General features: G+C 34.9%; 1 protein-coding gene across 5 annotated transcripts in view; it reads right to left on the reverse strand.

Moving 5' to 3' along the window:
- Positions 1–3,118: 3,118 nt before the first annotated feature.
- Positions 3,119–15,786, reverse strand: part of IL1RAPL1 (interleukin 1 receptor accessory protein like 1) — a 723,370-nt gene continuing 710,702 nt past the window's right edge. For all 5 annotated transcript variants that reach the window (XM_035316058.1, XM_035316062.1, XM_035316059.1 and 2 more), the window contains 2 exons: positions 13,252–13,422; positions 3,119–11,896 (listed from right to left, as the gene is read on the reverse strand). In XM_035316058.1, coding sequence (XP_035171949.1) covers positions 11,178–11,896; positions 13,252–13,422 — 890 coding nt within the window. In that variant the 3' untranslated portion in view covers positions 3,119–11,177. The remainder of the gene's footprint in view (positions 11,897–13,251; positions 13,423–15,786) is intronic.

Here is a 15,786-nt window from a genome sequence, read left to right on the forward strand (position 1 = left end):
CCAGGTACCCTGTGGTTCCTGTGGAGCTAAAGAGGTGTAAAAATGAAAGAATGCAGTAGTAAAATGCACATGCACATGCATGTACGTGCACACACACACACACAGTATCTTCCCCCCTCCCAAGAGTTGTGACTATACTACTTGCTTTACTATGAGCAAATCTATAACCTTTCATGTTTATAAGAAAAAAAAGATACATGTAGAATACATGAATCATAAGCAAGAAACAAAACAGAAGAACAAGAGGAAAACACCACAAAAGAAAATATTAATGGAGGGACATTTGCCGTTAAGTGCATTCTTTTAAGGTCAGGTTCTCAGATGATGTAAACTGGAGCAGCTCCATTCTATCCAGTGGAGCTGAACTAGTTTATCCCATACGTATGCTCTGGCTCAGTATGTCTTGCAAGTCAAATCACTAAACTGGAACCTTCGAAGTGTGTTAAACTATCATGCAGTTAAACTAATATTGCTATTAGCAACAATTATTATTTTTTTTTTTTAAAAAAAGTTGTATACGTAATTTATTCACATTGCTTTATTTTTTTCTTTCAGTCACAAAAGAAAGAAAAGTGTTTCAAGTTGTCATAACCTTGCATTTAACCAGTGAAAGAGCAATCTTGAAAGAACATTTTTTTTTTTTTTTTTACAAACTAAACACATACCCTGTTTATTTTTCTCTAAAAGTTGCACACCATAAAGCAAGTAGGTTGTGTTTTTTGTTGCTGTTTGCTTCTTTTAAAAACTTCTTCATATATTATTATACAAAAATATTGATATGCAAGTAATAAAGATCTTTTTAACATCCAACTTTTTTTAAAACCTAAAGAAAAGTCACACCAAAATTTTTTCCTATTTGTTTGTTTGTTTTGTTTTTAATCTAGACAAAGTACACCTTGTGCTTTAACAAACCTATAGCATCATGTGCTCATATACTCTTTACAAGGATTCAGGTGAATATGCTAATGTATCATTATTCATTAATGCAAAATGTATATCTGGTACTGAGCTGGCCTACTTTTGTGGATTTTACTCACTTAATCCTTTTTTTTTTTTTTTTCCCTTCTGTATGTTATTTGTGTCTGTATATATGCGTGGAAAAGTTAAGGCAAGTGCAATCAAAGTTACAAAAACAATATTTCTATTGCTAACATGTGCAGCATTCATATTTAGTGAATGATATCTTCTGTAAGAATAAAAATGGATGAAAATACAAAAAATTTTAATATGTTATACTTGTTATAAATAAGCTGTTCAGTTTTATACACCAGGCTTGGTAAATTTTCGGAAGGTTTAGGGTAAGATAAAATGTGGTTCTTTTTAAAGTAACATATGCTGAAACTAGACAACACTTTGATCAAATTTGTCTTGCTTCTCAGCAATGTGTATAGTATTACTACAAAAATGCAATAGCTCATAGCTATGAGCCATCTAATTTTTTAAAAAATAAATATGTTAATCTCTTTAGGTAAAATATCTTAATATACAATATGCATAAATACGGTTTGATATATCTCTACATAACTTTAGTGTTTCTATTTTAACTTCAGTGATTCTGCACAAAGTGTATAAAGTAAAAGTCCTGTTTTCTAGTTTTTAGTCATATCTGCAGCCTTAAAGAAAGCCTTGACAGGTATGCATATGCTAATCTATGGTTTATATGGCAATAATAATTGACATTTGGAAAAGTCAACGATTCTGAACTTTCAGTTAGGTTATAGAATAACCAGAAATCCATGTTAGCAAACTCTGGACCTAATTCTGCTCTTCTTCACACCAATTTGACACAGTATTGATTCTTCTGATTTGAGTGGAATTGTTTTTGACTTCTGCCACCCATAAAGCAAATTAAGAATGATCTCAGAGCTCTGGATGGCACTTGCTTATTTCATTGCATCAATGCAAAACATTTTAAAGTTGACAGGTATAATATACCTGTAATGTACCTGCATGTATTCAGCAGGAGCCACAGAGCATTGCATCTGCTGTTCCCAGGACCATTGAAGGCCAACTGAGATCTTTTGGAATAAAGTGTTTTATTGAGATGCTTATCCAGCTATTAGCTTTGAATAGTGTACTCTCAAGAAGAGTCTATTACTACTTGAGTTGTGTTGTGCATGATGCTTATTCACAGCCAACTTCTCCTGAGCTGAATGAAATTAAAGAGACTAAATCTTCTAGACAAATTTCTACCAGTAAAAAGATGCTGCAGTTTATAGAATCAAGAATTTCTCTATAGATTTTTATTTTCTTACTTTTATTGCATTTGTAGCTGTCTTGTAAAAGTGAAAGTGAAGAAATTTCTTCCTCTACTATTACAACTAGGCACTTTTTCTTTCCTGTAGAGGTGCTTTTATTATTATTATTATTATTTTCCTTTATTTTTTTGGTCATTTTTCTTTCTTATCTTCTGAAGAAAGTGCAATTATTTTCTATGTGTTGATAAAATATTTACCAATGAGATGGTATTTTTGTTTATTTCAGTATAAATAGTCACATGAGACTTGTAGCTAATAACACAGATTTAATGCCATGCTTTATTTGTAAAATTCTTATGTGACTCAGAACTGATGTAAGTGACTTCAGCAGATTTTAGATGTAAAGTTGGGAGGATAATTTATTTTCCTTTTATTATGGAAGATAAATACTAAGTACTAAGACAAATACTTTGTGTTTTAGCATCCTCAACTCACTAAGTGTTCATTGTCACACCATTGCCTAACTCTTGGCAGCTTTCTATTTTAACATTAATACCTTTTGGACAAGGATAAGATAAAAATGATGAGTCTGCAAATCATGATGAAACCAAGATGCTGTATTAAACTATTTCTGTGCTTGCTTACTAATAGTAAAAAGTTTAGATCAAATCTTTACAAGACATTTAGAATGCATTATAAAGGGAGATTATCTAGGACATAAGTACAGTAGAGAGAATTGTGAAAAGAGTAAAATATGTTTTCTAGTTGGCTATTCAAAACAATCAGTGATGATACTATAAGTTCCTGTTGATTCACCTTAACTTTGAAATAACTGATTTTATCTTAGTCTTTGAGTCTTTGGAGAGCCTTAGCAAGCCAGCAGATGGCAATCAGAAGGCCAAACTGTTAAGGAAAATTCATTTTTTTTTCACAGAAAATGGATCTCTCTGTGAGTATGTATAGCAGAAGGCTCACCATGTCTGAGATCAAGCATTTTGGAGAGAAGCACCTGAAAGCACTATTTTCCCTTTTGAAACCTCCTTAATAGAGAGTCTGTGGTGGAGCAGAACTGAAGTGGGAGCAGAGAAAATCCAGCAGCTCATTGAACAGATGAGAGAAGACTAGGTAGGAGATTTCCAGCCGAGTGACTACTGCGCTCCAGTTCTCTGGAGCTGAACCCCATTCTTTTTAAGGTGGCTATGACAACACTAATCCAATGTAGTGCAATGGTATCTCAGTCCTGCTGTCTGTTCCCTTATGGAAAACAACACAAAACAAAACAGACAGTACGGAGAGCAATAAGGAATGAAAACAACTTTGAAAATAATATTCACGTGTTCCTCAGTCTGTCCCCAAACCTTTATACTCTAGATTGCTCTTTACCATGATCCTGAAAGATGCATAGAAAGTAACATGTCCAAGATGAAAGAACAAGGAATTTTTCTTCAATGTTACATAAAGATCAAGTTTGCAAGTGTCATTTCATGTGCCTTTGCTGCTGTTTATCTCTCTGCAAAAATATCTAAGAGTAAATACATACATAAGGTATTAATACATAAGGTAATGATATTTCCTATGTGGCACTGAATGCTATTAATAATCTCTTGTTTGAGAGATGAAAAATGAGACTGTAAGTGGAAAAAACAGAAGAGAAAATAGGAGATGAACTGAACAGATCTAATTGTTATAGACCATGACAGGAATTCTGGCAGATGTAGGTAGAAAATGTCATTTGGATCTTTTTCTACCTCCAGCAAGATTATACAAATGGCTTCAGATAGCACCCAAGAAGGGAAGGAAGTACCTGGGAAATTTGTGTATCTAGTGTCCTATATGCAAAGGAGGTTTGTAATCTCCTGTGACATCAGGACTAGTTGGTAGTCATGTACCATTATGACATGACCAGGAAACATCTTCACTACACTTCTCATATTGTGTCACCTCCAGCTGCCTGACTCTGTTACAGTGCAACCTAGCAATGGCCTGGTTACAAATTTTTTTCATCTTGCAGCATATGGAGGATATGGTCCTTTGAACAAATTCAGCTGTTTGGGACTTCCCTGATTTTTTATGGAAAGGCTACTTAGTTTATTTTGTTGTATTGTTCTATGATTAAATTATTACAAGTTAAAATAGCTATGTGTAGTATAGCAAAGTATAAAGTGTGTTTGGGTATCTGTGTGTGCTTATTGCAACAGCTTTGCCCCAGATGTCTGCATTTTTTTGCAGAGATTCCTGTGTTTTGCAAAGGTAGTCATAAGTTGGTGATCTCAAAGAAAGCCTGATGTCACTGAGCAATTTTGCTAAGACAGATGAAGAGACAGCTATGTGTCTATTTTCCTCTCTGCTTTGTATTTATGTAATTGTTCCATTTGAAGTTACCTGGGTTTTAAGAAGACAAATGTACATCCTTCTAATGTGATGCTGAAGTTGCACATATAATATGAATCGCTTAAATTGTCTACTATAATGTCCCTAAGAACTTAATTAGAGTTGTAGTGTGCTGTTCACCAGAGAGCATTAGCTCTGGCAAACAATTTCTTCTAAGTCTGTAAATTCATTACCATTTGTGTGTTAAACTTACGGTGAATAATGTGACTTTATATATATATATATAAACAACTATAATCTCCCTGTGATTTACCTGTCACGCAAACAATGAAAAGAAAATTTAAAACTGTCTCTCACATAACTTCTGACAAAACTCCAAGAGAAAACATCCTGTTTTGAAAAAAGAAGTCCTTAAAAGTTGGTTGAAATAGAGATTAGCAATTACATTGCTATTTTACTTTGCTTTGTTTTTATTTTTATCTGTTTATTTATGAATGTGTGTTCATACCCTGGAGCTTATTGCAGATGCATGGGTGACGATATTGTGAACCCATAAATGACCTTTTAAAACTTTTTTTTTTTTTTTTTTTTTTTTTTTTTTTCCACTTTACAGGAAGATCAGGAAGATCAGGAAAGTATTGGGTTGTTGCTTCACATGAGCACCATACAGAGATGTAAAAAATAGTGTGTGAAATGAGTATAAATATATACTTATATATTTAAATCATGTCTTTGCTCTTGCAAATTTCTTCACAGGAGAGAAGACATCTACTTCCCCTAAATATCTCTGCAAAGACTTTTCACATGTATCCCAGACAAACTTTTTGTGCTTACACTTTTAACACAGCCTGCATGGCAAATAGAGGATGAGATGATGGGATGGGATGGGATGGGATGGGATGGGATGGGAGCTGCTGTGAGGGATCCCGTTGTGGTGCTATCTGATCCATACAGCAGTTTCCTCAAATTGTCATTTAGTTACTGCACCCTAACCATCTAAATTAACCTCTTTCTAGGCTCAATGCTGGTTTTCACTTTGCACACTGAACAAATTGGAAATGCTGCCAGCTGTTTCTTCTCTTATTGCTGTTTTGCCATAAGGGGCCTGGGTTTAGCCTTGCTGATGGCACTCACATTTGCTATTGCTGTCCTTAAGGTCTACTGACACCTCCTCTGTGTGTTCTCTATAGTAGGAGAAGAATGGCAATGTATTGAGACTGTAGTTTCTTCTACACCTGCCTGACACAGGGGTAACTAAGCGTAAGAGACAAATTACCCTGTGCTCTCCCTTTCCCTGTGTGGGTGCTCTAGGTCTGCGCAGCCTCTCATGTCAGGTTGAACTGCCCTACACACCTGTAAATGTGCTGGGGACCATGGGTTTGGTAGGTGTACATATATATATATATATTTCTGGATGATTGGCAAGGAGGGCAGAGAGACATCTAAAATTTGAGAAAAGGGAGAAAAAGAAGGTTAAAAACACATCCATTTCATTTCTGGAGTATTTTTTTGTGTCTCTTCTGTCATTCTTTGACTGATAAGAGATAAGTCTTAATAAAACAAACAAAAAAGTATCAAGAATATCTCCATCAAGTTCTTAGCTCTCATATTTCACTTCTAATTGTTTTCCTCATGCTAGTACAGAGAGGTATCTGTACTCTCTGCAACTAGATAAAGATTACCTATTTCATATACCATTTAGATCCTAGAGAATCATATTACTCATAATCCACCAAAATAAAAATATTTCCATTGACTATTGAATGTTTCTGAAATTACATTATTTAGGGTATTGGCTTTTTTATGTAATGTATGCTCTTGGAATGAGTCTGGTTGTAATAACAAAAGGGACACCTTTTTTATTTTATTTTTATCAGCTCTAAGTCTCAATGTGCTTATTAATTATCTGATTATCTACAAAATGTAAACATTTTTCAAACAATGTCTCAGGCCTGCCTTTGTAATTTCTGTTCTGACTACCAGATAACTCAGCAGACTCTTGACCTCCCACCCACAGAACTTATTAATGCAGAGCAAAGATCAGACTTTGTCTCAAACAGAATTTAAACAAACAAAAAAAGTGTAGGAAAACTCTTGATAACAGAAACATTTCTATCAGATTTACTCCCCAGGGCAACAGCTCCAAGTTCTGGACCATCAATCAAAGGCCAGCTGGAGGAAAGTGATGCTGCCAGCACATCTTCTTTGAGGTTGCAGCCAGAGTTGATGGGAAATAGCCCAGCAAAATGACATCATAAGTGACAACTTGGTATTGCTGCTAAATCAAGTGTACAACCCCCTCTAATGAACCTCAAATGACAGACAATGTCTCAGATGTCCATTCTCCAACCTCCAGTCAGTGGATTATTTAGGAGGTGAAGAGCTGTAATTGATAGAAAAGAAAAGTAGTCATTATACAAGCTGAATCATTGCTATGATATTGCTTACATTTTTCTGATTTCAGCCAAATTAATCTCTTGCTCATATAAGAAGTGGTCTAGAAAAAAAGTGTTCTAATAATGGCAAATAAGATACAGGGCATGTGTGAGGGGATATAGCTACTCTGGATAATAAACTAAGCAGAGATTGTTATTATTATTATTTTTAGCACTAACTGATTTCTGCCATCCTCTATATCATGACAATAGCAGATGCACCAGAAACTCTCTGTGCTAGACTACTGGCAAGAATAAAATTCAGAACTATATTAGACACATGCGATATATTTGTGTTGCTGATCTCTCTGGATGGGCCCCATAAAAGACAGTTTATTTATGTAGGTCAGCCAGAGTGCAAAGCATTGCATGATAGGAAAAAAAAAAAAAAAAAAAAAAAAAAAAAAAGTAAAGAAACAGGTGGGTGTTTTGACCTTTATTCTCCATTGGCCTTTTATCCTATATTTTTATTGTACTTTACCAATCTATTTTTTTTTTTTTTCCTTTTTGGATTTTAATTAAAGTTTCCTTAAGCTTGTTTTGAAAGAAGCCTGTGTACCTGCCAGTTTTCCCCAAATCTCATTGCTTTATCTATAATTTAAATGTGTCATTAGTGGACAACATTCAAGTAAAACTTTGAAAATTTTAATCAGGCAGGTATAACAGGCTTTCTAATTATTTTGAAGCTGATCATCACCCATTATGTAACACACACATGATTTTCACAGCTGTGCAGTAATAGAAATATTTTAGTTTTCATATAAGGCTAGCTGTTCTTAACTCTAAACCAGATCACATTTGAAATGTTTGATGTTGGCTGCCAGGTGAGGACTGGGTCCCTACTAAAAATTCAGAGGATATTTTGCTGCTGCTTTCCTTGTGGCCAAGATTTTAGTTTGTCACAGCCAGCAAATATGAAATCCTTTTCTCTTTGCTTTTCCAATTTCCTTCTCTCACACAAATCCATCTTACACTCATTCAGCTTTATTAGATTTATTCTCAAGTCATATTTCTGCAACTGCAAACAGAATCAGACCCAGCAATGCACTTTGCCTTCAGAATAATTATCAGCCTTCCATACAGAACTCCATTTATGTCCAGCTACGTGTACTGCCTGGAGGACCTATACACTGATTTTCCATAGGTTGTGCAATACAGTTCTTTAGTTGTACATTGAGGATTACCCTGATAAGAGAAAGCCTTATAAAGACAAAGCACCACACTTGGGTAACATGTGCATAGAATCCACATGCATACCCGAAGCTGTTGACCAGGCAGAGTAAGTTTTACCAACCATCACGATGTGCAGTTTTAAAAATAAAGTGCTATTTGTTTATGGCTAAACCTTACATGTGGCTATTGTGTGCACACTTCAGACTGCATTGCCAAAACTGGAACATCTTTACCAATAAAAAATGGAGCCTAAACACTAGGGCAATGAGTTGTTGTTTCTTTTCCCCTCATTTTATTTTGTGTTCCAACACAATTTTTTGTCAAACATAGAGCATGTGAACACACAAGAATTTCCTTCACTGTTTCTCACACAAAGCTGTTCATAGAGGAGTAATACTAAGGAGGAATGTCTCTGAAGCCATAGACAGCTTCTTCATTTATTTTTATTTTTTTACTTTTTATTTTTGTCTTTTGTTTAATATTATGACAAAACATTATAAGATTATTTTTTTAAGTAGTATGAATATCAAATGGTATCCATCAGTCCCTGAATCATGCTATTCAAAGTGCTTAAATCTACATAAAATAGAACAGAAAAGTACTCTCCATGTGGCTAAGGAAACACCTACCTAATGCTGCCTAAATGTGACTCTGGTCAGATAGTTACATTCTACACTTATTCCACAATCCAGTCTTTACCACAGGACATGTAAAAGGCAGAGAAAAGGAAATAATAATAATAATAATAAATAATGCACTGCTTTTAGAGGGTACTGGGGTATTTGGCATTCAGCTGAATGAAGAAAAATGTCATCGATGTCTGTCAGGTGTCCATAAGAGCAAATAAATAATAGCTTTCTTACATTATGAAAACCAAATGTGCAAAGCTGTCTTAAATTTTTATCAGGGTTGGCAGCTTTGTTTCCATTCTGTGGACATTTGGCACATGTCCAGTGGGAGATACCATGATAAAGAACAGATTGTAGAAAAGGACTTAAGCAAATTGTCAGAGAAATGAACATTTTATAGCAAACAAAAGCAGAGCCCATCCCAAAGCTCTATTAGCTTGTTATGCAGATACTTAGATTTCTTGACTTTCACAACAGGATCATAGCTACTTCCTCCCACATTGTCAGTTCTGGATTACTTCCACAAACATCCCCCAAACTGCAGCTTACCTGCTCTCTACCCATCACTTCTCATTAAGAAAGACCAAAATATTATAAGCTGTACTTTTCTCCTTGAGATGATTAGGATGAACAACCACCACAAATCCATTATATTGGCCAGTATCAGTCAGCTACCATAAAAATACCTAAAGCTAATTAATTTCAGAAATAGACTATAATGTTTGTCTGTGAGGATATCAGTTACAATTCTGCCAGAGTCAATCAAACCCATGACTATAGAGAGTGCTGCACTCTGCCCCAGCTCCTCTGTGTCTTTTAGCAGAGACTAACAGAGAGCTTGGCCTAAATAACTCATCCAACTATGACAGTGCTCCATGCTGCTTTTCAAACCAGAAAGGATTTTTCCATTATTTAAAATATAAGTAAGATGCTTATTTCATTTGTCTTAAAAATGTCCAGATGTAAACATAGTGGCTTGTTTCTTCTCTTGAAGCCATGATACACACATTATTTGCAACTCCTCAAAGACAGAATCATACATAAAAATAAAACTAATTTATTTAATCATTAAAGTGAATAAAGTGTTTTAATACTTCCAGGTCTGATTTAAATATTAATTTTGTATAAATAAAGTTTATTCTGAAAACAATGATATTTGTTGGTTTTCTTTTTTTTTTTTTCTTTTTTTTTCTGCCTGAGTACTTAACTGAAATCATGTTGTAATTAAGTTTTACTTTTTGTTACAAGCTAAAACCAAATAAAAGAATATTTCTTAATCTAGAATATATCATTTTAAAGCAAATACATTTTTTTAAACATTAAATTGACTCTGCAATCAACAGCAAAATAATGTTTTGCTCTTACTTTTTCAGAAAATAACACTTAAATACAAAGTGACAAACATATGATACTTCCTTTTTATTCCCCTTTGGTTTGGAATTCATCATTGTAAATATCATCAGGACTCACTGCACTTCAGGGACTATTATCTCTTTTGTCTTACTTGCCTGAAGGCTGCAAATGATCTTATTTGCAGGATTTTGAAAAGGGGAAAAGAAAAAGTCAAATGCTTAAAAATAAAATCCACAGCCATATTAATACTTTTCCAGGAAGTGTTAAAAATAAGGTTTGCTTTTATATTTATAAATGGGGTACAATTGACTCATTCTTAAAACAAAACAAAACCAACAATAACAACAACATAAAGCAAACAAACAAGAAAACAAAAACCAAACCATCTCTATTTTCTACACACTCTAGTGACTACTGTGAAGCAACTGATACAGATTGGGTATATTCTCTTGTTTGATAGGCTTCTACGAAGTTAAATGCCAGATGATCAGACTGCGGTATCCCAAATGGGACCACAATAAGGGCTGGGAAGAAGCAGTGCATGTTACAAGAGGAGAAATGAAACCGGAGCTCTCAGTGAGGGATGGGGTCCTTCTAAGAACAAATATTCTCCAAAACAGGTGAACTGCAGCAGGCATGGCATTCAGGAGTCAGGCTAGACAGGCCAACAAAATGGATGGTGATTCTGAAACCAACAGAGCTTTGTCCAAGCATTCCCAAGGGAGGTTAAAAACAAACAAAAAAGTCTAAAACTATACTAATGAAGCAAAAAAGTTTCCTATCTATACAGCAGTTTCTTCATTTAAAAAAATGTAAATATACAAATTCCAATGACATATAAAACAAATTTGAAAATGTGAATGGGAAGAGACATGGGTAAAACAGGAAGACCAATGCTACAAAGAAATTGCAAAAAACATATGTACAAGACCCTGTTTTTCCTCGTATGTTATCAATTGTAATGCATGTTTAACAGCAGCAGTCAAGGATGTAGTTCCAGGCACCAGACTGCAGACTCAGCTCCTACTCAAGGGGGTGGATAGCCCCTTGCATTTCTGTCACCAAATGACACTTGATATACTGGTCTCCCGTGGCAAGAGGGGCAGTATCGCACTGTTTGTGTGAGCCTCTTCTGGATTCTGCTCCCTGTTAGTTTTTGTCTGTGGCCGCTGCCCGTTTATAAGTGTCATAGGGATGTTGCAGTAGGTATGCTGGTTACCTATTGAGGTAAGCGGCAGGGTGCCAGTAGGAGGTACATCGTATTCATAGCTTCTATAATAGTGTTTCTGGCGCATCTGTGAGTGATATGTGTTGTGAAAGGTGGAGCGCAGATCTGGATGGGCAGTGGCAAGAGCAGTGGAGGTGGCAGCAGCCATTGAAATTGCGGAGACTGTCTGCAGTTCCCCAAAGGGCCCCTGCTCACTGACATCTAAAACCTGCTCATGTGTGATGGGTTCAGTCCTCTTAAAAGGCATTTCATACTGTAAACGTTTCCAGAATTTCGAATTTAACTTGTTGCATTTTGGTCCATGCCATTTAATGACAGTGAGGAGCTTGATGGTATGTTTCAGGGCCTCAACTTCCTGGTAGTTCATAACTCCTCGCAGTTCACTGCATTCGATCAGTATCACTTTGATTTCACCAGTGACTAACATGTTTCGAAGCCTTGTTTCCAGTTCAAAGATGCTCCAGCCTCTTCTTACAACATAATTCGGAGTCATGACGATGATCAATCGTTTGCTTTGGTCTACACATCTTGCCACGTCTTCAATGTAGGCTACAAAATAAGACAATTGCTCAAAATTCAAGCCAAGAAAATACTCCATTCCCATAGACTGTGGAGAAAAAACAGATGTAAACCTCTTGCTCCCAGAAGAATTCACTGAACTCTGCAAAAACATCACCTTCAGACAGGTCAGGTTTGCTTGCCAGGACATGGTCTTGGGCAACCTGAACTGGGTGACCCTGCTTGAACAATAGGGTTGGACCAGATGACCTCCAGAAATCCTTTCCAACCTTAACTATTCTGTGATTCAGTGAAACATTTATTCTCCTTTGTGCTATGGTTTGGTAGGGTCTGTGTATGAACTGTCATTTTGAAACTATATCTACTGGAATAAGTACATCCATCACCATTTTATTCTTTAAAAAGGAGAAGTCACCCAGGTAGGAAACAACAGAAACTATGTGCTTTGTTGGCTCAGTCTCAAATTCAAATGATACTCAAATGATACAGTTGGGTTAGATTCTTTTTTCCTTTTATGCCCTCACTACAGGCATTCACAGAAACAGAACTGTCTCCCATAAATTAATGTTTCGGATGTTGTAGATTTGAAAATATCCATCTGATTATGCTTAAAGTTGTGCTTTGCTTATACCAAGCATCCTTTCTTATAAACATAAGTTCAATAAAATATATTGAACTTGATAACTTTCTAAATGACTATACTGAAGTTACAAAGAATGCTACCACAGTTTAAAAAACATTACTGAACATAGATTGGAATTTGTGAAAGATATAGGAAAATAGATCTACTTAATATCAATTGGAATCTATTCTCATTTTCAATCTCCAAGAATACTCCAGTGCCTCCAATACACATTTATCTTCAGTGGGCTCTATCAGAATTCACTTATTTGCTCTGCTGCGGGTATCATTATTCAAGCCTTGCCTCAGTCCAAACACATTTTTTTTTTCTTCCTGTCTTAATTTCTGGAATACATGCATATCAATATTTATTTATATATTTATTTACTTTTGAATTAAAGTCACAGATATCTTTCCAGGAAAACACTCAGGAACAGAAAATAAAGACTTATTTTCTCATTCTTAGCTGTGCAGGCTCTCCAAGAATCTGTGAGATATTATTAATAAAATTAATTTCTATTACATATGCATGTCCTTTATGCATTGTCTCACCTTCAATAAATATAATGCAATTATTAAAATATAATCCTCTTATCTGGGAAACGCACTTTAAACATGTTTGGTGGTTTATCTTCATTATTCCCTAAGATGATGGAGGAAAGATGACATTCTGAATGAGTAAGCATAGAAATGATACTAAAATCATATATAGAATCACTTAATTTGATGTTTAGGAAATACATAAGCATAAATATATGTCTTACTTCCTGTGGGAATTAAATCTCTGTCTGGTATGAACAACTTGTATCCATAATGCTTTTCAAGCATATCTGGTAAGATCTCAAGAGCAAATCTTTCTTCTTCTCCAGTTTCTTGACTCCACTGGTCAGGATCCACTTTGGTATAGGATAGATATGCATCATAGTCTTTATTGTCTAAAGAAATAGAGGAAGAAAATAAGTTTTTTCACCGTTCCTAGATAATTGCCCAGTAATTATTCCTGGGAGAATTGCCCAGGAATAGCAAATTGTTTAGATAAAATAGCAAGCTTTCACTCAATCTCCAGTTATGAAACCATTCACCTTTCATATTTCACCCAGTGGAGTTAATCCTTATTTACATGAATCCAAAGAAGAATCCATACCCATACACTGAAGTCAGTGTGTGCTTAATTATTTGTGTAAGGCTCTGTATGAAGGAAATTCACTCAGCTGTGTGGTGGCAGCTGGTGAGCACAAAAGAAAAAAAGTCACTGAAAAGAATACAAATTACTTTCAAGCTTTAAAATGGAAAAGAAAGGCATGAAAATAGGTAAGCTCATAAAGTATTGTCTCTGTTGCATAGTAAAAAATAAAAATAAAATCAGTATTGCCAAATTTTCACTACAAATTTAAGGCTCAAAATGTTTTAAGAATATGTGTAGATTTAGTCGTAACACTCATCGGCTTTTCAGGTCTGAGTTTATTGCCAAGCTTAGATCTATGTAACATCAGATCCTGAAAATGCAGTTTAAATCCATTGAATTCAGTGTGCTTAGATATGCAAATTAAATGCTACATTTTAGTATTTAATAGCATATTATTTCATTTTAATAAGATGAATAAATTTGCCTGTTTCTTAAATGTGCTTGGTGTGCCTACTTGAAAGACTGAATCAAAAGAGCCATCATTAATTTTCATTAGGATGTCAATAATGCCAAGTGCTCTGGAACTAATTCAGTGGAATAAGAGGTCATGTTTTGACTTTTGTTGTGAAGAAAGCAGAAAAAAATCAATGGCAAGAGTAATGAAATGTTAACATCCTTCTAACTGTTTAGACAACATTATGCACAGGCTATCAAGAATATCAATTGCTTGTAAAAGATACCTGATTGAATACTCTACTCTGTGTCATAAGAAGTATTATATTAATTCAGTGTTGACTTCAGTTATTTACTCTGTTAGTCCTTTCGTGATTTTGCACCTTTTTGTACTCTGGTTGCAAAAACCTGTTAAATGCAGGACGGGTGCAAAGTAAAGTCAAAGAACAGGTGCTAATCTTGGATGGTTCACTCCTTCTTCCAAGGAGCAGTTCATACTGTTTTCATAACTATTTGCAGATGACAAAATTAAAATAGTCGAATTTCTTTCAAACTTTCAAATCTGATAAAATAAGTGTGTGATTCATCGTCTCTCCTACACTCATTTTGTGTTAAATTATTTCTTGGATTGCTTTGTTCACAACAACAAAAATAATAAAATAAAATAAAATAAAATAAAATAAAATAAAATAAAATACCACAAAACACCAACAACAGATATGAAAGAGAAGAAATGCCTTCTTTGGTTCCATTATTCCATTATTTCAGTACTTGTGAAACCATGATCCTTCATGATAAAGAAGAACCTAATGCCTCTGAGAGTGCCTTGAAAGAACACCATATAGATCAAATATGAACTACAGGGAGATTACAGAGCAGATTCCAGTTCTGCATTAGAATAGTTTTAACCCAACAACCACTTTAACACATAGAAATGTCAGGAAATATATGGGGAAATCACTACAACTGACAAAATGATGATGTGTAATGCCATTTCCTTTTATCTCATTAGTAATGGTCATAAACACATTACATGCTTTAGAGCCGCATTGGTCCACTGGAAATCTTTGAATAAAGATGAGAATGTATCATTTCTCAAAGGGATGAATCATAAGAAATAATGCAGTATTCAAACTCTTTTAAACGCTTCAGGACGTTGTCTGTTAAGATGGTTTGTACATTCTTAATTGGAAGGAAAATTATTCACACTATGCCACAATTTTCTTGCATATGTAAATATCACATTAATACCTTTATTTGAAATATATATTTTATACCATGGAGGATCCAGCATTCCCACTTACTACAAGTGCAATATCCATGATTGCAGGGAACTTTTCTTTCTACCCTAGTTCCCTAGTTTTAATAGCATTTGTGTCAAAAGCTATGAGTGACCAGGATCTAGGTTATGTGTACACAGATGGGTTCAAGCCATCATGAATTTATTCAAACTCCAGTACAGCTAGATGTGAATCCAGTTTGGGAAACTGTTAGATGCATTCACACAGTGGTTTCCCTGAGCTATTATACTCCCCATCTGTCAGTTATTTTTAACTCTGTTAAAAAGTAGAAAATTCAGTTTACAGAAAAATTATGTTTGATAATCCTGCTACCTAATGGGCTAACATACTGGCGTGAGCAAACAGTTCTCAAAATGTGGGGTGCCTGGGATAGAGAGTTTGATACCTCACACCTTTTTTTTTTTTTTTTTTTTTTTTTT

This window comes from Oxyura jamaicensis, chromosome 1 (genome assembly GCF_011077185.1).
Source record: "Oxyura jamaicensis isolate SHBP4307 breed ruddy duck chromosome 1, BPBGC_Ojam_1.0, whole genome shotgun sequence".
Taxonomy (NCBI): domain Eukaryota; kingdom Metazoa; phylum Chordata; class Aves; order Anseriformes; family Anatidae; genus Oxyura; species Oxyura jamaicensis.